Genomic DNA, 23,793 nt, shown 5'->3' on the forward strand with positions numbered 1-23,793 from the left:
AAATAATCATTCATGGCTACATTTAGTTCATCTTTACTGCATAGAGACTTTTTGACCACCTTGTCCATTTGGAGTATTCCCTCTTTATTGTGGCCAGGTAAATCAAAATATGCTGCTATACTTTTCATTTTTAATCAGGGATAGCATTTCCACAATTATGTTAATTTATAATTATGGCAGAATAAAAACACATCCCATGCTGCAACATACCTGCACTATTTTAACCTTACTCTGTCAATATACCTTTTTTTGCTATAAAACTTCATTTTTCCCCCTTGGCTGTACAGTTGATAACTACCCAGGACGTTATAAATAAATGTGCAGATTGATGGTAAAACGTTTGATTCAAAGTTAAAACAAAAACTCTTTGTTAAAACCTACGCAAAACGACTTGTTTTACAAACTCTTACTTATTTCCTTCTTGACTCATCTCTTTATTCTTTCAGTTTCTCCCTTTCAGTTTCTCTCTTTATTTCCTTTTCTCCACATCAGTAATTGTCTGTGGTTTCGAACGCTCTCGTATAAATAGCATTCTCAGAATTTGCGACAGACTCCTTTCTCCCAAGCACATGGCAAGCGTAAAACCTTTAAACCATTGCAATGAAAAGTGATTGTTTTTGGTTTGTCCAATGTAAACAATCTGCTTGCTGCAATATGTGATTTACAGACTGAGTAACTTCCAAAATCTTGCCAGCACTGCGTACATCTTGGATCAATTATTATGGTTCATTTCCAGTCACGCCTCTGAGAGTATTGAAGAATTTAAAAAGATAAACTTTATTTAACGAAATTACCTGGCGGTTAATAGTAGTTCTCAATAGATACCTATTGTATCATTTAACAGCAAATTAACATTGTCATTGTGATTTCGGGCGCCGTCTTTTTGCAATACAAACGATTTAGATAAGAAAGTGAATTGCGTGAAATTTAAGGCATCCGCGCTTAAGCATCCTTTATCATGCAATTAATTTTGAAATATGGTAATATTGTACATGACTATTCCATGGTCATGTGTCGAAATAACCGCATCTACAAAATAACATACGATGATATGCAATGCTCATTTTAACTAATTGAATACCTTGGGATTGGGATTTATATATAAATATATATATATATAACAAACAAGTGCCGAAACTTCAAACTTGTTTTAATCCTCCTACACCTTTCCCAGAGAAAGCAACAGAGGGAACTTTAGCGGCATCTTTGGGCAACAACAATAACAAAAATCAATATAAACAGATCAATACGAAGTAAGAGTAAACAATCTTTCCGTCAAGCAAGTTTATGGAACAATCCCATTACTTCTAATGTACATTCAGTATTGTGCGGTTCTTTGACACGCGATTGGGTCCAAATACGTTGCCGCAAGAAATGGGTCAGGATAGTAAAGAATTTTGTAGATTAAAGCAAAAAACGTTATACGGGCGAAAATTAAGCTTCGCGTGTTCAATATAACTTTTTTCCCCTCCTCTGTATTGGTATGTAAAAATAATGAAAAATAAGGGCACAGACTCCGAAATTGCTAGAGAGTAGAAGCCACCTTTCTGAATCTCCTCTCTGCTGCTGCACAAGGTGTTTCTTTGTTGAAGGCAGTTGTGTCTTTGGGAGATCCACCTCTGTGTGTGCAATGGAATTTTTTTTTTAAAGCGTTTTTGGAGAGATATGGTCCCGATGTTCCTGTTAAAATTCCCCAATGCATCATCATGCCTCCAGCAAGTCCATAGCCTCCTTGCTACTGAGGAGGAGCAATCCCTTCAGCCTGGTATCTGGGTGTATTCCGCTTAATCTGTTCCATGTCCTTCTCTATTTTTCCAATCTTTCCAATGTTCGTGTCATGACCCTTTCTGGTTGGTTGCCGCCAGGGACACAATAAACTGTGAAAACATCATGCTTAAATAAAAAATAACGGGCCAATTAAATATAACAGTCCTCTTACTCTGCCAGTGTTAACCATAAGGTTTTCTCTGTGGTATATTCAAATCAGACATGGTTTTGACCTATCAACATTAATAATGCACATTATTACTGTATTAATTAATTAAGGTGCGTGTTGACATTGATGTTATTTTTTCATCTTCAATGAAAACGTTTTGATGTTTTGTTTAAATAGAAACACTTCAATCAATTGTTTCACGAAGCAAAATATAAACATTGTGAAAATCATCCGAAATGTGAAAGTAGTTATTTATGCCGTACAATTCACGTACTTTACCATTTGTTAATACCTTACAACATTACTGCGCTCAGTCCCAGAGGTCTGCGATAATCAATAAGAGGAAAACGCCATTAAAATTGATAAGCATAGAGAAATAATCAAACGTCATTACCAGTTTGGGCTTTAATTTCCCCCCTCATACCCGGAAGTAAGCAATGATGGTTTTACTCCCCACAACACGTGGAGTGCAAATCTGATTTACCAAATATCGTCGCACAAAGAAAAATCGGAATTTGCCGATCAAAGATCAAAGTGCCAACAACTCCACCTCGAATCCCTCCTCCACTATTAGTCCTCTTACAGAACATCAATTTTTCACACATCAATGATGGCTTAATAATAGTTGAAAGACAGTTGCATACGGATGCAAATCTTGCCTTTGTCTTTGTAATGCTTTATAATGTGCATGTGCTGATTTAATATAGCTAAGTAAAAAGCGATCCCTTTTGTATTAGGGCAGCAGAGGCGTTAGTAATCGCCCGAATCAAAGGAGACAGAGAGATGTTAATTCCCCGTACAGTTTATACACAGCATGCTCATTTGATGCACCAACACATTTCATTCATAAGGTGGTCTAATAAAAGGGCAGAAAATAAATAATTGACCATCACATAAATATTTGAAACAACAATAGTGTAAAAATAGTGATTATGCAATGTGTAATGAATGTGTTGCATTTTTGTATTATTAATTTCTTGTGAAATCAGTATATTTTCAAATAGATTAGCCAACTGTGTGCGAACTACCCGAAAGTGTGTTAATTTGATCATTTCTTTTTTCTGTAGGCGATCCGGACGAACTGTGCAAGATGCAAAATGCAGCATTTTCACACAACTGTGTTTGAACCATCATTCTCTTACACTGAGCTACTGAGAGCGTTCTTACGATGTTATTGGACATACCTTAGTGCGAATGAACTTCGACATTTCAGTTAATGTTGAAGGTTGTATCTATACGGGTCTGTTAAAGTCGAAATTCGGCACGGTCCAAAGTTTCCGTTAAAAAAAATAAATCCTAAACATATCGTCCAGTTCATTCTCAAAATTACTATTGTTGCAGAGGTGGAAATTCGTGGAAAATGTCACTATGTTCTCTATGTTGTTGTGGGAGCAACGCGGAAAATAACGGTAACAGATTACAATACACTTAATAACCACTCGATATCAACAAAAACGGTCAATTTCAGTTCAGTTACATATTCACTATTAGTTTTTATTTGAAATTAGGTTTGCGTTAATTAGCATTTGCAGTTAAAGGCCTGGTCAAGACAGGGTCTTGACACGACATATGAAGATGTTGTCAGTTTCAAAATAAACCGCTTGATTCACCGTGTGTAATATATATATATATATATTTATATATATAAAGATCGATGGCTAAGGCAGCATGTTGCAATGAGAGAAAAAAAAACTAGGAGCCCTTGATGGGCTGACGGAAAAACTGGAGCAAAAGTTACGATGATCAAAACGGAGCAGAGCAAAGAGAAAACACATTAAAAAATCGAGGAAATCAAGTTCAAGGGCTTTTGATTATAACTAAAAAAAACCTTCAGCCAACCCCCTCTCTCTCTCTCTCTCTCTCTGTGTTCCCTAGTAATTTATTTATGCAGACGTCATGGAAGTCCCTCCTCATTACTCGCTACGCATTGCCCTCTTGTGCATCTCATTAGTTTGCAAGCGGGACAGTCTGTGGAGCTTTTCCTGTCAATCACAGTGTCAATCAAACAGCGGCGAGCCTTTGAAGTGGAGCAGCCGCCGCCGAGTCTGCAACAACTTCACTCCGAGCAGGAGAGCCAGCTCCTCGGCGTGTACTCACTAACAATTACCGCTCCTGCAATTTATTTACTTACTCCCAGACAGCGAGGGGGGCAAGAAGAAGAAGAAGAAGAAGAAGAAGAAGAGGAAGAGGAAGAAGAAGAAGAAGAGAGAGAAAAAAAAGTAGTAGAAGAGAGAGAAAAAAAAAAGCAATACTTGCGGCGGATTAACAACAACCCCCCTTCCTCCTCCCCACTCCTTTTCCCCCCTCCGACCGAGTTGCAGCAAGTCGAGCACATTATATATATATTTAAAAAACAGGGGGGAAAAAAAGGGGGGCATTTAAAAAAAAATTAAAAGATGCCGCAGCTCAACAGCGGTGGCGGCGACGATCTAGGGGCCAATGATGAAATGATCTCTTTTAAAGATGAAGGGGAGCAGGAAGAAAAGATCTCGGAAAACGCTTCTGCAGAAAGGGATTTAGCAGACGTCAAGTCTTCATTAGTAAACGAGTCAGAGACCAACCAAAACAGTTCATCAGATTCCGAGGTAAGGAGCAAAGCTCTTGTTTATGTTTTTAATATTAGGTGGGGGGGGGGGGATAAAGTCTGTTTGTGTGTGGGGAAGGGAAGGGAGGAGGGGGGGGGGGGGGGTCGTTATTATTAGTTGTAACACTCACAAGAAAAATCCCCACGTACTTTGCAGGCGTGAGATTGTGTATTTATGTGTTTTATTTCACCATTTCTGAAGAAAAATAACAATCTTGCAACCTGATGATCTCTGCTAAACAATCGCAACTCTTGTCTCCCTCTCTCCGGCCATCCACCATGTTCCTCAGGCGGAAAGGCGGCCGCCGCCTCGGCATTCAGAAACTTTTCGGGACAAGTCCAGGGAGAGTTTAGAAGAAGGTGAGTTGCTCGGGGAATGGAGGGGGGGAGGGAAAAAAAAGGGGAAAGAAACGTTCCTATTTCGATTTGTTTGTTTTTTGCCAAAACACTCGCACTGTTCCGTCTCTGAGGTGCGAGCGGCTGCTCCCCACCCCCTTGAACATTCCTCTTGTTGTTTAAAAAAAGTGTTGAGAAAAAGTTTTGATCCTTAACTTTGTTTCTCTCTCTCTCTCTCTCTTATTCCCCGCCATGTTTCTTGTCCGAGTAGCAAAGAGGCAAGATGGAGGAGGCCTGTTCAAGGGCCCACCATACCCCGGCTACCCCTTCATTATGATTCCTGACCTGGCAAGTCCTTACCTCCCCAATGGATCTTTATCTCCCAGCGCAAGGACGGTAGGTTGTGCGTTTACATATGTTTTTAAAGAAGCCTCTTTTAAAAATAAAATCAAAACGTTTTTAAAGTATTTTCTGTACAGGACATTTATATGTGTATATATATATATATATATATTGTAAAGAAAGACACACAACTTTTAATGAGCAGTGTTACATTCTCCACCCCCTCCTTTGCCACGTTTCTCCTCCCATTCTGAAAAAGAGTCTGAAATGCTTTTATTTAAAAAAAAAAGATCCCCCGCCACCACCACCACCTCCAAAAATAATAGTTGCAAACTCGTTTTTGATGCTCTGGTTACTTTTTGTTACTATTGCTGGCAGAGTCGATGTGTCCTGGGTAGTTGTGGAGGAGTGCAGGAATTTGTGGGTGCAAAATAAATCAACAACCCCTCCCCCCCCCCCTCTATTTTAGTTCAACAAGTGAATGTTGTTCAACATTCTTCTGTCAATCGCCACATTGAGAGTTGTTTGTTTCAGGGTCTTATTTTTTAGTGACCACATTATTTACATTTTGCCTCTTTTTTGCTCTTTCTCTCACACACACACACATACACAGGAAAATCCTGTTTTTATTTCTGCAAGCTGATTGAGCGACAAAAGGCGTGTTTTTGAAAAGGTGCAGCTTTTGTTCAAGAGTCATTATAGTAATTTGTAGAAAGCGACTTCGGAATGTTTTTTTCAGAGTATAGGACTCTGTTGCACCGGGTTTGCTTTTGTTTTCGTGGCATTCCGATTGAGGGAGTCAGACCTTTTTGTCAAATCTTAACTGTGCTGGAAATTTACAGGTCATCGTGCATTACAATGGGAGTCACAGCGGGATATTATTCCCGCGATTGGGGCTAATTTGCTAGACTGGATAGGCTTCATGTCTCGTCCCAGTTCACCTCTACGATCTCTCGAACTGTCAACTCCCGTGAAATACCACCAGAGTCACGTGAAATAAACTAGGGGAAACTTTGATAGTTTTTGACAAGAGGCACTGAACAATGAAACTATCCTCTTGGACTGGATGTCGTCGTTGCATAGATTGCACATAGATTGTATTTACTATTTAGGCGCTCTCCCCCTTTTTCTAAAGTGCCGTTTCAAATTAAATCCACGTGTTGGATTCAAGAAAGGGGTGAAGATGTTTACAGAGAATGATTCTGAAACTGTCATTCTATGAAAGTTCTGGTTGCATTGGTTGAAGTGGTGAAATCTATGCTCATTTTGTTGACGTTTTATATTTAGACCAAAATGGCAACTTTCAAAATGACTTGATTTTTCTTTCATAAGGCATCATTTGAACTGCCTTGTCAATAAAATCTTTGCACGTCTGTTAATGTGTCATTTACACTGTGGCTTGAGATTAAAAAAATTGTAAGGTGCAGTTTTTTGTACACAATAGTAATTGAGACATTTGGATCTCTTGCAACTGAATGGACAGATTTGTGAAGGTGTCAAAGGAACTGATTTGAGGCATGTTGCTGGCCATTCCAGTTCATATTTTAAATATATGGGAGAGCTTTTAAATAATGATTTTATTTTGTTCACTCCAACATTGCTTAACATGCAATTCTTAAATTTTAATAGGCTTGAGTGGAAAACAATTTAAGATTTAAAGGGGTTATAGCAGAATCTTAGCAAAATTAAAAACCCTCAAAATAAAAATGTGGTATTTTGTCTGTTTTAGACAGGGTTTAGGCTTGCAGATTTCTTGTTGAAAACGCATTGTTTAGAAATAAATACATTTAGGTCCACAAATAAGGTGGTTATCTTGCCAAGTATTTTTTGAAGATTAATGTTTGAGCCCACATGCAGAGGCACATGGAGATTTTTGTAAAATTAGCGCACATTCTGTAGACCATCGTCTACTGTAGTGCATCAACTATAGAAGCACTGTAGACCTTTGTCTGAAATTTCCTTATATACTTAGATTGTAGGTCGTTATGCATTCGGTTTCATTTGAATTATGTATTAGCTTGCATCACTGCTGTAGGCCAGCAAGTAGTGACAATTAAAAATGTTTAGTTCTGGAATTGTCGGTACATTTGTACGGTGGTGGTGGGAGGGGGTTGTATTGGAAGGAACTAAATGAGAAATTACTACAATGTAATTAGTTTTGTAAAGTTGATATATCGCAGTGCGAGGTTTCAATTGAGGTTATGTATTTTCCGCGTGAGACTGCGGCCTAAAAGATAGGAAACTGAATAATATCTATTCCTCAAAATTGTATGGCTATTTTTTGTTGTGATATTTTTTCATTTATGATGCAAAATGATTTATCATTGCATAGTTCATGTTATAACTGAGAGCAACAAAGTACTTGTAATATAGAGTTGACCAGGAATTATTGATCTTCGTTTGAGATTCGTTATACATTACTAGCAGTTCATGTAATTTTCTAATAATCTTAACTGTATTTGCAGAGATCCAGTCAGCCACCTTTTTCAGAGACTTTTCATCACTTACACTGGTGTTTGATTACAAAGTTAGATCAGAAACATGTTGTTTCATTGTGATACATTTGTTGCTAATCTTTCAGAAGCTTTTATAGATGACTTTAATTACTAATTTAACTTTCTCTTCAGAATAAATTATATAATGTATATTATTGGATTGTAATCTACACTAGTTCGCTGAGGATATTTCAAAATAAACAAGGGAATTAGAAATAACTGGTCTGCGTTGTTACATACCTTTGGAAGTGCAACACAGGCAGGCTGAATTAAAACTGAAGCAATATTGATCAGGTGCAGATAAATTGTAGCTCCTGTGCGTTTGAGGTTAAATGTTGTAGAAGTGATCCACAAACGTGTCTTTTTTATCACTGCATCCTGACAGGAAAATATATTAATGATTATTGTGAGAGTATGTGTTGCACTTTGTCATTGTCAGCCATTCTTTGTACAGTAAAGATATTCTTCAGCTTCTGTTTTCAAAATAGAACCTATTTTAATGGATGCTATTTAAAAAAAATAAAAAAATTGTTGTGTATGATTCCAGTCTGCATGGTTATAAGGACACTACCCTTTTCGACAATCGTAGAAGCAACTGTGATTATCATGTGTATATTTCCAAAACCTGTGTTTTTATATTTTGAATTTGTATAGCTATATTTTGTGCCCATAATTGAAAGAAAATAGTGGTTGTGGGTCACAGAAGTGAATTGAAGTGCTGCAAAACTGGCTGAGAACGCGTGTTTAGCATTTTGTGCATGGGAGTGACAGCTGCAGCGATTTGTGCGAACATGAGTGAAGTTGGAGGAGATTTTCCAGCTGCCCTGTAAAACTTTTCTTCAGCGGCTGGTTCTTCGGTTTTTGCAACCCATGTTTAACACTCGCATGTAGAGCTTTGCGGCAGTGGAGCCAGTAGGTTGCTTGGAGTGTTGGAGAAATGCTGTTTGTTTTCCGCTTAAACCTGAATTAGCAAGTTAGAAGTTCGCAGTCTGACTACACAGCTACTGTGCTGCCAAATTTGCACCTTGACAAGCCGTCAGAAAGAAATATGCCACCCCAAATCCTTCGCCAGCAATTGCAACAGTGCCGTAAATCTGCAGGGATTATTTACAGCATGTGTCATTTATGAATGTTGAAATACGTGATGTCACACTGGCCTTGTACCCTATGACCCAAGGAGATGATGGGGGAGTGGGGTTTAGTGCCAAAAAAAACTGGGGGATTAGAAATGTGTGAGGATTAGCCAGGTTTCATTATTTACTTGCAGTGTTTCTTATTTGTAGTGGCTGTTTTCATTTTGCAAAGTTAACCCTCTGAACACATGAAGGATTGTAATTTGGATTAAGTGTGTTTACACAGGGTTTTAATTGTATATGGCAAAGAGTTGGTTAATGCCGAGCTCCCAGGTGTGTGTGAGATTTTGTAAATGTCTTCCATCTAGTACTATGGTTGCACGTTAATTGTCCCTAATTGCTATCTCCAGGGGGTTTATGGCACTGAATGGGTTCTTTAACACCACATCAGGCTCTTTCTATGTGTCTGATGTGTCAGTATATGAGCAGTTTTAGCAAATGTCTTGGCATTTTGGTTTTTGGATTGTGAAGGCATTAGCAGGGTAGGGTACGTTTACAAAGTCTAATTAGTCTGTACTGATTGTTCACGGCCTACCAGACCAGGAGTAATTTGCACAAGAAGGGGCAGTCCAACCAAACCAGCTTGATATTTAAAAAAAAAAACAATAAATCACTTGCATATTTGTGTAGTGATTCAAATGGAATTGAGACCGCTCCCATCTCAACATGTGGTAAATTTAGTCAATGAAATGCAGATGTAGATTGTGGTGAGGTTTCTCAGCCGAGATCAACAAATGGAAAACTTCATGCAGTAAATATTTACAAACTGAATTTGAGCACAAGGATTTTTTTGTGCTTGCGTCTAATCATTGTGTGTATGGAGCTGGGGGGGGGGGGGGGGGGGGGGGGGGGGGGGGGTTCTGGGTTGCACTAGTTTGAAAGGTGGGGGTTTGGATTGTTGGGTTCTGGGTTGTTGCACTAGTTTTGAAAGGAGTTGCCTTTTGGTGAATATTCTAATATTGCTCACAAAACATACCCTGGTTCAGTTCATTGGGTTCAACCACTTGTTTCTCCTTATTTTAAAAAGTAACTTTAACAAAAAATAAGTGGAAATGCCTAAGACTAATATAAAATCTAAGACTAGATCAACCAATTGGAAATGTCTAAATCTGTGCTCCTCACTTATGCTTCCGCAGATGAATAGTAACTCTTAATAGACAATAGGTGCAGGAGTAGGCCATTCGGCCCTTTCAATGTGATCGTGGCTGATCATCCACAATCAGTACCCCGTTCCTGCCTTCTCCCCATGTCCCCTGACTCCGCTATCTTTAAGAGCCCTACCTAGCTGTACCTTAATGTAGGTGTTCAGTATAATGTAGAAAGGAAAGTTGTGGGTGGCACTGGCTCTTCCCTCACCTTTTCTCTTTCTTCCTCCACCTCACTCAGCTGAATCAAAGCACTGATGGTGGAGACATCATCATTATGCAGTCAGTCTGACTGGCAGTGGTAGAGCGATGGTGGGTGGTACTGATGTTTGTTTGCTTTTGGGTGGGGAATGGATTAAAAGGAAGGAAGTTCCTATTTTGCATGGGTAAAATCAATTCCTCTTGACTTAGTATTAAACTTGGCTGTAAGAAACCTAGCTGAACCCTTTGTGGGAAAATGTGCCCACAGATGGCTCAATGAGCTTGTTCTGTAGTTTCAGATGTGAGTTGCTGAATTCCAGTCGGCAGTCAGGAGCTCTGGAGCAAATTTGGGCATTTGTTTCTCTTATTGAAGGAGTACAGCGTAGTTTCACGAGGTTAATTCCCGGTATGGCGGGACTGTCATATGTTGATAGAATAGAGCGTCTGGGCTTGTATGCACTGGAATTTAGAAGGATGAGAGGGTATCTTATTGAAACATGTAAGATTATTAAGGAATTGACACACTAGAGGCAAGAAACCTGTTTCCAATGTGGAGGGAGTCCAGAATCAGGGGCCACAGTTTAAGAGTAAGATGTAGGCCATTTAGAACGGAGATGAGGAAAAACTTTTTCACCCAGAGTTGTGAATCTGTAGAATTCTCTGCACCAGAAGGCAGTGGAGGCCAATTCTCTGGATGCTTTCAAGTGAGAGTTAGTTAGAGCTCTTAAAGATAGTGGAGTCCAGGGATATGGGGAGCAGGCAGGAACGGGGTACTGATTGTGGATGATCACAGTGAATGGCGGTGCAGGCTTGAGGGGCAGAATGGCCTACCCCTGCATCTATTCTCTATACATGTTCTCTCCCAACAGAGCAATAGTACTGGATAGCAGTTTTGGGGGGAAATCTATTATTGATCGAGGGAGTAGAATGGCAGTATATCTACACTAGCAACATTCAAGATTGCAACAGTACAACACTTAAAATATTTTAAAGATGCTTTGTAACTTACTGTGGTCGTGGAAGGTCCAACAGATATGCACATCACCTGAAGGGTCTCGGCCTATAATGGAGTCATGCATGCTGAGAAAATCAGTTTGTATAAAACTATTTGTAAGCTGACAATCCAGTTGAATAAGTTGAGCAGAAAGTGCTGCATGGACATTTATAATTATGTAGGTTGTTTATGTAACTGCATACTTGAGCTAGAAATGACAGATTCCCCCTGGGTACGCAGGTCCCTACATGGCCTGGGTGAATAGGTATCTGTTTGCGTGTGGCACATAGGTGCGTACCATGAAACCTGTTTTAATTTGTGCTCCTTGGTGTGCTGGTACAAGTCAATCTTGATGACTTGTTCACTAATGAGACATCAGCACCAAAATCAGCCGTTCCAAAGCCCCAGGTGAATAATTGAAATGGGAGAATGTGATAGATAGGAACTAAAAGCCAAACATGACTGCTTTTCAGGACCTCCAGATTGGACAACACTGCCATTAGTTCTGTTATTTTTGGGGTTGTAATTGGGGAAAGCCTTTATATGGTTAGTTCATTAATTGGGCTTACAGAATGCTGGAGTAACTCAGCGGGCAGGCAGCATCTATTATTGGAGAAGGAATGGGTGACGTTTCGGGTCGAGACCCTTCTTCAGACTTGGCTTATCTGCTATACTCTCCAGTTATCTCCTTCCATATTTACTGCAGGTGGAAACTTATCATGGGGCTGAGCTGCTTTGATACCACCCTGTCTGTTTATCTTCTTGCTTCTCCATACTTGTGAGACCTGGCTGACCAACAGCGGGCAAAACATTGGAAACAATCCATGAATATTTTCTCTGCAGAATCCTCCAAATGTAATGGAAGGCTAAGCAAACCAACACCAATAGGCTTCTTGCGGGACAGCATACCCAAAGCTGAGGCCCTGATTGCAATTAAAAGAAGGGCATGAAGTGCTGGAGTAACTCCGCAGGTCGCCATCCCTGGAGAACATGACTAGGTGACATTTCGAATCGGGGATGGAAATATCACCTAACCGTGACATTTCTCCAGGGATGTTGCCTGACCTGCTGAGTTACTCCAGCACTTTGTATCCTTCTTTATAAACCAGCATCTGGATTTCCTTGTTTCTGCACATTCTTTGCACCTGGTCAGCTTTTTCGGTAAGCTTCAGTACTGAGCCCATATGAGATTAACAGCAGCCAGGCAAAAAGATTCACGGGTGTGCAGAAAGCATCCTTGAAGAAATGGAATCTCTTCACTGAATCCTGGGAATCTCTGGCCTAATATTGCTTAAAGTAGAAAAGGAGAATTTGGGATGGTATTGGGAGCACAAAGAAGGCCTGCTTCAGTTGTGGGCCAAGCAGACCACATCATAAACCACCAGCCTTGTAGTCAGTGCCTATCCTTGTGGAAACGTTTGTGGTTTCCAAATTGGTCTCATTAGCTACCTCGGAACCCACAAACCTGGAGTAAAAGTTTACGCATTTATACTTGAGCCTTGACAATAAATCTGAGAGTGCTATTCAACAAACAAAGAATGCTTGGCAGGGGGCGATCCAGTTCTCATTTGGAGACCGTGCTTCATTCTTGTGGGAATTGCTATGAAATTGTCAGGAGTGGGCTTTCTGGCTAATGTTACTTTTCATAAGATAATAAGTTCTGTGGCCACATTGGTTTAGTTTTATTATTGTGATATGTACCTTTGAACATAAATACAATAAAGTCAAACTCCACTACAATAGGTAGAACAAAAGGAAAGACACTGAGCGCAGAATATAGTTCTCGGCATTGTAGCACATCAGTTCCATGGCCAATGTCTGCTTTTGGGGTAGAACTGAACCCCTAGCTTGTGCGTGAACCATTCAGAAGCCAAAGAACAGAAGAGCCAAAGCTGTTCCAGAGTCTGGGATTAATTAAAACGAGCATCTTGTTATTGCTTAACTGACTTTTCAGTGATTCGGGCACTTTTTTTTGTCTGATACAAGCTTCACTATAATAATAATTTGAATTCCCACTATCAAAAAATAGCAAGACAATTCTGAATTTGACTTATCTGCATGGTAAAATGTAACTTTTAATTTGTGTGTGTGTGTGTGTGTGACTCAGTTTGTTGTGATTTTCCACATGGCCTGTTCCTTCAACATTATCAATGGATGAGTATGGCCTCTTGTTGCTGATATCTTCATTGCTTTTCTCAGTATGCTCAGCTTATTCTGTCTTTTTATAGTTACTTCTCTCTCCTGTTTGCATCTTGAAGCAAATTAATTGGCTTTGTAGTTCAGCTAATGTTCTGGAATATTAGAAAATGCATGTTTGAGTTTTTCTGTCCACCTCTGCATAACTTTAATGTTTACTGTTAACAAATTATGCAATAGCCTCTGTCAAAAAATAAGACCCTCAAATACTTTTTTTTGTTATTCAGAACGGTTTGAGAAGGTGCTAGGTGGAGAAGAGAAACATCCTTTCACTAAAACCTGTCTTCCCAGTGCTATTAAAATCTGAGGAAATTATTAGACTGAAGCTTTCAGAACACATTGTAAACTGTTCACTTGTGGCTCTGGGCAAAAATACAAAGTTCAACCTCAGGCTTTGAGAGACACTCCAAACATTCAAGTTAAAAGCTGTAATGAAGCCATTCATTCAGTGGATGCAGTTAGTCAAGTGAATTAACATTTTTGTTTGAATCTCTATTTTGGGTAAAATATTTCTGGTGTCCAAAATAATCAGTTATTGAAAATGGTTGTGAAAACATGTTCAGAAAGTAATAAGGAACTGATTTTTGTGGGAGGTTGACCTGCCAGATCTTGCTACTATTAGCAAGTCTTATGCCATATTGTTACCAAGTTTCATTTCGAGATACAGCGCGGAAACAGGCCCTTCAGCCCATCGAGTCCGCTCTAACCAGTGACCCCTGTACACTAGCACTATCTTAGATGCGAGGGATAATTTACAATTTTACCGAAGCCAATTATCCTACAAACCTGTGCGTCTTTGGAATGTGGGAGGAAACCGGAGCTCCTGGAGAAAACCCATGCAGATCACAGGGAGAATGTACACACACCTTACAGGCAGCGTCCGTAGTGAGGATCGAACCCAAATCTCTGGTGATGGAAGGCAGCAACTCTACCACTGCATCACCTGCCAAATTGTAAATAAAACGTATTGTACAGCCAACGTAAAATCTTTAACCTAAGTTTCTATCCAAGGGTATTAGTTTAGTCCAATCAAAACACGATGGAAGCTGTGCAGGGTGAAGTACAATAGTATTTGAAGTATATAATAAATAGTTTTTATTTTCATCAATAAGGGCATCAATATGCAATCTATTTCTGAAAAGATAAATTGAACTTTAAGTTGATCATTTACAACCGTTACAGTTTTCTGCTGCTCCTCTCTTGTAGGACTTGGGGAGGAGCAGACAACAGGCAGGAAGGGAAGGAAGAGTAAAAAAGTGTGGAATCATGCCCTTCAGCTCAACTGGCTCATGCTCACCAACATACTCGAGTCCCACTTGCCTGTGTTTGGCCCATATCCCTCCAAATCTTTCCTAATATGGCCCAAGTGGGATTGTCTGCGGCGTTTAAAACTAGAGGGTAATGTGGTTGCACGATATTTCGAACAGAGTTCCCTGAAAGGTAAACCTCGGGTAAATAGGACAACAAAGACGGCCTTTGGTACACTAGCCTTCATCAGCAAGGATATTGAGAATGCAAAGTGAAACATTATGTTGCAGTGGTACAAGATGTTGCTAAGACTGTATTTGGAGTTCTGTGTTCAGGTTTGGTCATACTGCTTGGACAGGTACATAGATAAGAAAGGTTTAGAGAGATATGGGCCAAATACATTCAAATGAGAAATAGCTTAGATGGGACATCTTGGTCAGCATGGTCAAGTTGAGTTGAAGAGCCTGTTTCTGTGCAGTTGATTCTATCTAAAGAAGGATTTTGATCCGAAACATCACCTATTCCTTTTCTCCAGAGATTCTGCCTGACCCATAAGAGTTACTCCAGCCTTTTGTGTCTGTTGATTCTATGACTGTATGTGTGTTTCAGAGCTTGGGACACCAATGGCTGACACATTTGGTATCTTTGTAAAGAGCACGAGTTTGTAGGGAGTGAGGAGTTGTGCACGACACTAGAGTAGAAAAATGCCAAAGCACTAAGGAAGCTGACGAGTTCTGGAAATAAACTGTGGTAAATACCAAGGGGTGCCTTGAATGGATCTGCAATGATCTTAAATCCATTGGCCATATTGACTTGTATGTGCAGAGCCCACTAGTTCGGGTTTGGAACTATTAAAGAGAGTAACGTAAATTTGACAGAGCACAGTTGGGTCGTAACTCGTGTACTGTGGCAATTAATGTTTATCAATAAATTCTATAGCAACCTGGGCTTAATACAACAGTGGCCTGCTGAGTTTAAAATGCCGGAAAGCAGCTGTAAAATAAGCACAGGAAAAACAAATTGCACGGCTGGGGGGTGGAGAGGAGGCAGGCGGGGAAACAATGTCTTTAATTTGCTGTCATTCCACTGCATGCTGGAAAGAGTCAGGAAAAGTAGAAGATTTTTGAAAACCAGAAAGTAATGAAACACATGGATGAAGAAAATGCGTGGAATTTTCAAATTAAACCTGTCTGCAAAACTGTTGAATGGACACCTGGATTACTACTGAGGCTAAAGAGGCCCACTGGGGGAGGGGTACGGGTGGTGGCAGAGGGTCTGTTTCTGTGACAGTGTCTGATTCCTTGGAGTAGGGTGGTAGAAGGGGGAGGGGGGAGCTTATGTGTCCAGCCTCCATGGGGATTGCCTTGGGCTACACTGGTGCTCTGGGAAGGAAAGCCTGGACATGTTTTCCTTAAAATTTCAATTGGACCACTGGGGAAATGAATAAAATAGGCAGAGGAAGCTAAATTTGCCAGTTGCATTCTGAAATGTAGGGGGGGGGGGGGGGGGTGGGGTGGGGGGGGTGTCGGTAAATAGCTTCTCGGCACTTTCGCGGGCAGGAATTTCAGGCTGGCAAAAGACTGTGCAGGGAACAAAAGGTGTTTGAATAGTACTTGGAATTGCTGTTAATGTTAGAATAATTAGTGCAGTCTTGCCAGTGGCTGCCTGTTGGAAGAAAAGGAATAGAGGATTCAAATGCTTATTTCTGAAAGAGCATTTTTTGGAGGGGGGGGGCGGGCTTAATTATAGTCTTGAGCTATCCATGTGTGTGGTTCTTGTCCATAGTACTCATTTGGCCTTATCTTGTTCTGTGCGGCTATTCTGTACAAATGGATGTTCTTCTTTAAACTCCAATCCTTAAGAAAACAGTTAAGGATTCAATTACTATACAGGAATTTGCAGGGTAAAATAGGTTCATTTGAGGGCTTTGTTTGAATGGTGGCACAGTCACAGCTAATGTTAATTGTCTGTAGTGACCTCCTTCCATTGTATTAATAAATATCTTGGAATTTTTCATACAATACAGAGTTACCTGCAAGATGTACCCTGTTGTGAATGTCAAGGTGTGTGGCCTTTTTTTTTTAGATTTTGCAGGTTACTAAGGCACAAAAGATAATGGCATTAGGACTAATTGAATTATTTTGGCGAGAAAAAACACTGTCCAAATTGCAGGCCATTAAAAGAATTCAGGACGTAGTCATTCTTGCTGCATTTTCTGTTTCTTGTCCTCATTTAAATGGCATTCTCACCTGCTTAGTTTTTTTTTCCTTTTGTGAAGGTCAAATAGAGAGGTTTTATTTTTGAGCTCTTGTATTCTATTGTTCATATCGTGCCTTCTTTATTTATGTCATACTTAATCAATTCTCTATTCTGTTGCAGCATTCTTTCTTTTAAAACTGACTACACTCACACTGTCTAGTTAAGATGTTGATCAAGCTTTTGCATCAGTTTCCCTGTTTCTCTTAAATTGCACCGCGTGCTGCAGACCCTAGCTCACAAAGTTTTGGAGATATGGTCTTTATTTTGAAGATCTTGTCTGTGGTGCAGTGGTGAAAATTACACTGATTAACAGTTTGGAATGGGAACACCACTGTATGCTTGTTTTTAAAATCACCTTAAATTTGGTGGTTTTGCCCTCTCACTTTCAAATAATGATCATATTGAATGGCAGCGCTGGCTCGAATGGCCTACACCTGTACCTATTTTCTATGTTTCTATAATGGTGGCCATGGGTGTTATTCTACATGGTCCAGCTGTAGAACTACAGGGATTGGCAATAACAGCAACTTTTTTAGTGTATGCTGTACCATGCCAATTTAATATACAATTTTTAGAACCATTTTTCATTTGCAATTCTTGCAACACATTTTGGTATATTTTGATTGCTGTCCTATGTTAGATTGGATCTAATCCGCATATTTCCTTTCTTGAGTCATCTCTTTCTAACGCTATTTTGTTCATTGTATTCACAGTAAGTGCACAATTGATGCTGGTCATATGCAGGAATGTATTTGTTTCTATTTTTGTTATACCCCTTGGCTTAATTTCGTTGAACTATGCCTTTAAATTGGGAAGTGGTGATAAGTATTCAGCAAATTGTTTGTAATTTCTGTTGTCTTTTAGTATAATCAGCATGCAGTGGGAACCGTAATTTTAGCTGGTTTGGAATCTTGTTTTTGTTAGTAACGAGGGTTAAAGATTTGTTTGTTTTCTTGGATGTCAGGAAGGTGGGGTCGTGCTTGCATACGGTGACATTAAGCAGGGATTAGTATGTGAGATGTGCATGGTGACATTGTGATAAAAACACAAACCCCAAGCTTTGTAAGGGCATGGTTGCTGTAAACAAGAACTCGAGGCAAATGGGCTAGTGCTTTTTCTCTTATCAATCCACATGGACAGCATAAATCAACTTTTGTTTTACTCGTATAGAAGATCACAATCTCTGAACTTTCCTGAACGGAAGAATGGGTTAAAGGCTGTCACTGTTATAAAACACATTTAATTCCCATCTAAATTAACCCATTTCTACCTGTGTGGCATGTCAATAGCAGAGATGAAGTTTCAAGCATTTGAGCTTGCGAGAGGACATAAACATTTTCAGTTATTTTAAATAACCATCTGAATTGGAAGGGATTTTAATTGCATATTCATGTAATATGAATATTATATGGACCATTTAAAAACACTCTAAATGTGGCAATTAATGCTTTAGTAGAGAGTGTGCAAGGTTGGACTGGGAGTTCATAACAACTGTTGTCTTCATGCTAGTTATCTAAATTGTAGGTTAATTGTACTGAAATCGTACTCCAATCATTTGGTTCTATATTTTTCTCTGGTTTCCCCCTTAGTGAATTTATGTGCAGTTTGTATATTTGAAAGCTGTTTTTCCCTGAGTCCAGCCTCTGGATTAAAGTGATCGATTATCTTTGTGATGATGTCCATCGGCTTTGCACTGATGAACAGTGATGGATTTCTTGCCTCTTCATTATTGTATCCAAAATACCACATTCTTTATCGAATGTATTAGCATGATTTCTAAATGGCTTCAATGTTTTTTAACTTTTAATTGTGTGCGATGTGGAATGCAGTTTTTATATAACTGGGTGGTACAGTTGGGCAGGCCAAGTATTCTTTCACCTCTAGGCCTTTATTTGATTACGTTAAATACTCTGACGATATTGCCCAATTTAAAACTCTGTGTGTAGCACACCACCTTGCATTTATATAACACCTTAAAGGGAAAACACCCTGGGGCTCTTGAGGAACAAAATCGGGTATTCAGGGCTGCGCAAGCCCCGGGCTGCTTTGCCTTTCCACTATTGTAATTACTAGTGACAAGATGACGCATTACAAAAGCATGGCTACTGTCAGTTTGACGACTTGAAATTCTTTCACCTCCACCACTCCCTTCTCTTTGCCGATACTATGATAACTTTGTTAACCTTCGCACTCTATCTGGATCATAATTTGGGTAAAACTGGGAGGTGGCTGTGCTCGGTAGCAATGTGTGTCAGTCGTTGAAATTCTAATTATGCGTGCGTCTCATTGGATGCTTTGGTTAGTTAATATAACTGTTGTGTTGTCTAAAGTGATATTGACATTTTAAAAATAATTTTGTTTTAAAGATCTTTTTTGTTGCAATGTTAATTTCCATTGGCCAAAGTATTTGATTCCAGACTTTGAGCGGCCGGTTATAGTTAACTGATGGACATATTTTATTTTGTACCTTTTCACATCTACGAGAAATGCTTCCAAAAAAAATTGCTATTTATGTGCACTGCCTATTGTTACATAGGCAAATCTAGCATCCACTTCACATAGCAAAATCCCACCATTGGAGTGCTTGCGTACCACTGCTTAGTTTTTTTTTGGTTGGGTGGGGGGGAGGAGAAGCTATGGAGATTGGTTGGTGCAAGAATGTTGTGTGGCAGTGGGATAAAGTCCCAGCTGTCTCGTGATTGCATCCAATTCTTAATATTCACTGTGTATCTTCTCCAATGGATTAACCCCACAATTGTGGAACACTTCAGCAGCACCGCTCTGGATTGCTAATGTCTGGACTGGAGCTTGTACCTTCAATCTGATGATTGACGTGAGAATGCCAGAAAATGGACTCTACTGATAACCGATTGTCAATGCATGTGCAGAAATAACTACACAATCAATACGCTGGCTGCTGAACATTAAAGATACGAGGCGTTCTCCTGTGTGTGTCAATTTTCAGGACCCAGCATATCCTAAAGCAGCGGTTTCTAAATGTTCCCAAAAAGCACTAAGTACTGGTTCTTTGGGATGAATATAACCTGGGCTTTGGGAAATGCTTTGAGGAGATTTTTATTTTTTCAAATTGGAAGATTTTCAGAAACAACCCATTGTAGAATATACTGACGCTGACTGCTCCACTCAGTTGTAGAAACAAGGAACTGCAGATACTGACTTGCACAAAAGCGCACGAAGTGCTAGAGCAACTCAGTGGGTCAGTCAGCATCTCTAGAGTTCATGGGTAGGTGATATTTCAAGTCTGGACCCTTGATTGATCTGAAGAAGGGTCCTGACCCAAAGCATCACCTATCCATGTTCGCTTGAGATGCTGTCTGGCCTGCTGAGTTATGGACCTGTCCCACTTAGGTGATTTTTTTTTATTTTAGGCGACTACAGGCAACTAGGCTGTCACCACATGATTGCCGGGATGTCGCCTGTATGGTCTCCTCAATCGGCCAATGAAACGTAGCGTTTTTCTGATCACTGTTGGATTTTGAAATGTTCAGAACTTTTGGGCGACAGTTGACTTGTCATAGGTTGTCGCCATGTGACGTAGGTTGTTGCTGGTGCTGACCTCAGTGAATTCCATTGCCGACTACCTACGTCTACCGGTGACTGAATTGACTTACCTTGTTGTAGCTTGTCGCGGGTGGATGTAGGTTGTCGTAGGAGCGGTCGTAGGTGGACGTCCTAATGGGTCGTCGGTTGTCGGTTGCTTGCCGTAGATGGATGTCGACTAGGTGGTAGGTTGTTTTAGACATTGTCGTAGGGGGGTCAAGTCGCCGTTTCTTCAGTGACCTGCTACGACTATGACAGTCGGCGAAAAATGGCCTAAGTGGGACAGACCCGTAGCTTCAGCACTTTGTGTCCTTTTCCTACATTTTTATCCCATTCTCTGGATCTCTTGGGGGAGTCTGTTTTAAGGCCCTGAATACACCTTCTTAATCTTGTGTGATTAGATTTTGTTAAATCTAATTGAATATAATGTATCAGGTTAGGAATTTAAAAAAAAATGTGCCTGTCATCTTTAAAAAGTTATGTTGACGAGATAATTACCGGTTCACTGGGTGTGTGTAACTGCTTATGCATATTACGTGTTATTGGTTACACTTGTAGCTGTTCACATTTCTTTCAGGTGAATGTTTAGTATGATGAATTTGCATTATGGTAAAACAGAGATTCAACCTGGGTGATCAGGTCGATGTTGAAGAACACAACACATTATTTGATGGGAAGCAGGATGTTCTTGGCTGTTGACTAGCATTCTTCTCTCACCCAATCCCACCACAAGATGTTTAACAGGGCCATCAATCTCATTTGCTGTTTGTGATCTACAGATAGAGCATTTTCCCACATAACAATGATCGTTTAAAACCATGAAGTGAAACATTTTGAAATATCTTAACTTGACACAGGAGATGGCACAGTTGTGCAGCTGGTAGAGTTGCTGCCTTGCAGTGACAGAGACCCACTATTGATCCTGAGCTTGGGTGTTTTTTGTGTGCAGTTTGCCCATTCTCCCTGTAGCAATGTAGGTTTCCTCTGGGTGCTCCAATTTTCTCCCACACCCTAAATATGTAGGTTTGTAAGTTGTTTTTCTGTAAAATTACTCCTGATGTGTAGAAAGTGGGATGGCATAGAACTAGTGTGAATGGCATGAATTTGGTGGGCAGTAGGGCTTGTTTCTATGCTGCATCTTTAAAACTAAAAGCTAAATATTTTTTCTTTTGCTGTCATTGACATCAGCCAATAAACAAAGGACATTGCACTGTAGAATGGTTGTAGTGAATTTGATATTGTAATTCCAGTAATACCAAATGAATTTTAAAGTTGAATAAGCACGGTTTGACATGGGAATCAGTATGGAATCAAGTCTAGTACATATTTTCATTTAGCAATATGTGCTACATTGTCTTTAATGCAGATATAATACATGGAGTAGTAAAAGTTGACAACTCTCTGCCCAATCATGCCACCATCTTCAGATTTGCATGAGATTATTATCATATGCATTAGAGTGTAACGTGATTCCCTGTTCACATGATACCCACAGAATAAACAGGAATGATAAACATAACAATCAAGACAATGACAAGTGCAAAACAGGTCGTGGTGCAAAGTATGAAGTAGATTAAAAAATTTAAAGTACAGTCTGGGAAAGCTAATGAGGCAAATGTAAGCGTACGTGGCAGCAGCTCCGGGAATGTAGTGTGAAAGAGGTGAATGGTTCAGGAGTTGATAGCAATGGTGAAGAATGCTTTGCTCTCCGTTTCTCACCTGGCGAGTTCCTGGACTCCGTCAAGAACACCAATTAGAGACCAGGTTTTTTTTTTTTAGTTTCGACATCCAAGCCTTCAAACTCCTCGGAGGAAAGGGAATGGCAGGCATCCATGACGATACGTCCTGCCTTCCTGATGCAAGGCACCATGAAGATGGACTGGATGGAAATAAGTTTACAAGCCTGTGATGGACTTCCATGTACAATTTGAAAGATTAGCTATTTAAACTAAGAGTGAAAGGAAGATCTTGGCTTCTCGTAGCTTTCAAGTTGCTGGGTTGGCTGACCAGTTGGGATGGTACGGAGTCGGAACTGAACTGGTGATCCTACAGGGTTAATGCTTATTCTCGGGTGTTAACTGTTGCGTGTGTAGTTTCCAACTGCTGCACTCTCGCTTACTCTAAAGTTAATTACATCAAATATTATAGAATTGCACAGAGGTTCATTTATCAACACTCTCTGATTCTTTACCATAGGGGCTTGTTTCATTTGGAGTGTGTCGACAGTGCCCCACATGCTAAAGTGGCTCCATTTGCCAAGTGAATGACCATTTTTGTGAAGAGGTAAATGCACAAAAGCTCATGGATGTGCCATTGTAAACGTGCCTTCAGCTGCTCCTAGTTGCATGACTTGCATGAACGTAATACCTGGTCCCTAATTGGTGTTCTTGACTGAGTCCAGGAACTTGTCAGGTGAGGAATGTTGAGCGAAATCTCCCACGTTCCACACCTGCATTGGGTTAACAAGTTGGCGAACAAAAGAAGGCACTCTGTTGTTAGAGTTCTAGCGGCAAACACTAGCAGGAGACTCTTCCTCTCTGTTCAGTGAACTTCGAATGCTAGTATTCTTTGCCTGTTTGTTAAACAATTGCTGCTTTAATTAGCTCCCCTCTGAATCTCAGTAAATATTTCAGATGTTAAAGGCAGAAAACGTGAAACAAAGTGATTGAAATCAGACTCCATGCACAACTGACATTGAATCATGCCGTTCAGAAATGCATGTAATGGGGTTGAGGAGTTTCTGGAGGTCGGTAGATAATGAGGATTTGTTTTAGGTGGGTGCGGGTGGGGATATGGTTGGTGAGGGTAGAAAGAGCAAGTGAGCATGTTTAGCTGAATTGGTGCTGTTGCCTAGGAGTTGCATTGTTCCATTCTTTTAAAAAAAAATACAGGATAACTCATCTCCTAGCAATTCTGCACGAGACTTCAGCTGTCTTGCTGTGCTCATCACCAGTTCTGTTTCTCTGTTGGGTTTCTTCAATTGCATTCTTGTTTACTTTGGAACCTAATGCATGAAACATTGGGTAGTTGCTTTTAAAACTGGAGTTGGTTCTGTTTACTGGCTTAAATGTCATCAAAAACAATCTTACAAATGGTTTTCAAGTGAGGTATTTGCATTGGAGTGAAAGGCTTTCTGATGTACTGTTGCTGACAGTTGCAACACCTTCCTTTATTGCCGTCTCTTATTCAGTAGGATATTTTCATACAGCAAAGACAATCTTGTCCGAAGTAAAAATTTTGTTTTTGAAGGGGAGATATTTAGAAAGGTCCAGTGATTTAAGACTTCCTATAGTTTAAAATAAGAGTTGCCTAATTTCTTGAACAAAATGCTGTACTTTAAAACCGTGCTTTTAATAAGAATTA

The 23,793-nt window shown here is 39.9% G+C and overlaps 1 protein-coding gene across 25 annotated transcripts in view; it reads left to right on the forward strand.

Annotated features, from left to right (window-relative positions):
• The first annotated feature begins 3,871 nt into the window (after positions 1–3,871).
• Positions 3,872–23,793, forward strand: part of tcf7l2 (transcription factor 7 like 2) — a 168,807-nt gene continuing 148,885 nt past the window's right edge. For 9 of the 25 annotated variants that reach the window (XM_055646848.1, XM_055646857.1, XM_055646856.1 and 6 more), the window contains exons 1-3: positions 3,874–4,521; positions 4,811–4,880; positions 5,128–5,252. In XM_055646848.1, the coding sequence (XP_055502823.1) occupies positions 4,333–4,521; positions 4,811–4,880; positions 5,128–5,252 (384 nt within the window). In that variant the 5' untranslated portion in view covers positions 3,874–4,332. Of the gene's footprint in view, positions 4,522–4,810; positions 4,881–5,127; positions 5,253–23,793 lie in introns of all 25 variants that reach the window. The other 16 variants (XM_055646878.1, XM_055646850.1, XM_055646852.1 and 13 more) reach the window with 3 other exon arrangements.

The sequence above is a fragment of the Leucoraja erinacea genome, chromosome 15, assembly GCF_028641065.1.
Source record: "Leucoraja erinacea ecotype New England chromosome 15, Leri_hhj_1, whole genome shotgun sequence".
Taxonomy (NCBI): domain Eukaryota; kingdom Metazoa; phylum Chordata; class Chondrichthyes; order Rajiformes; family Rajidae; genus Leucoraja; species Leucoraja erinaceus.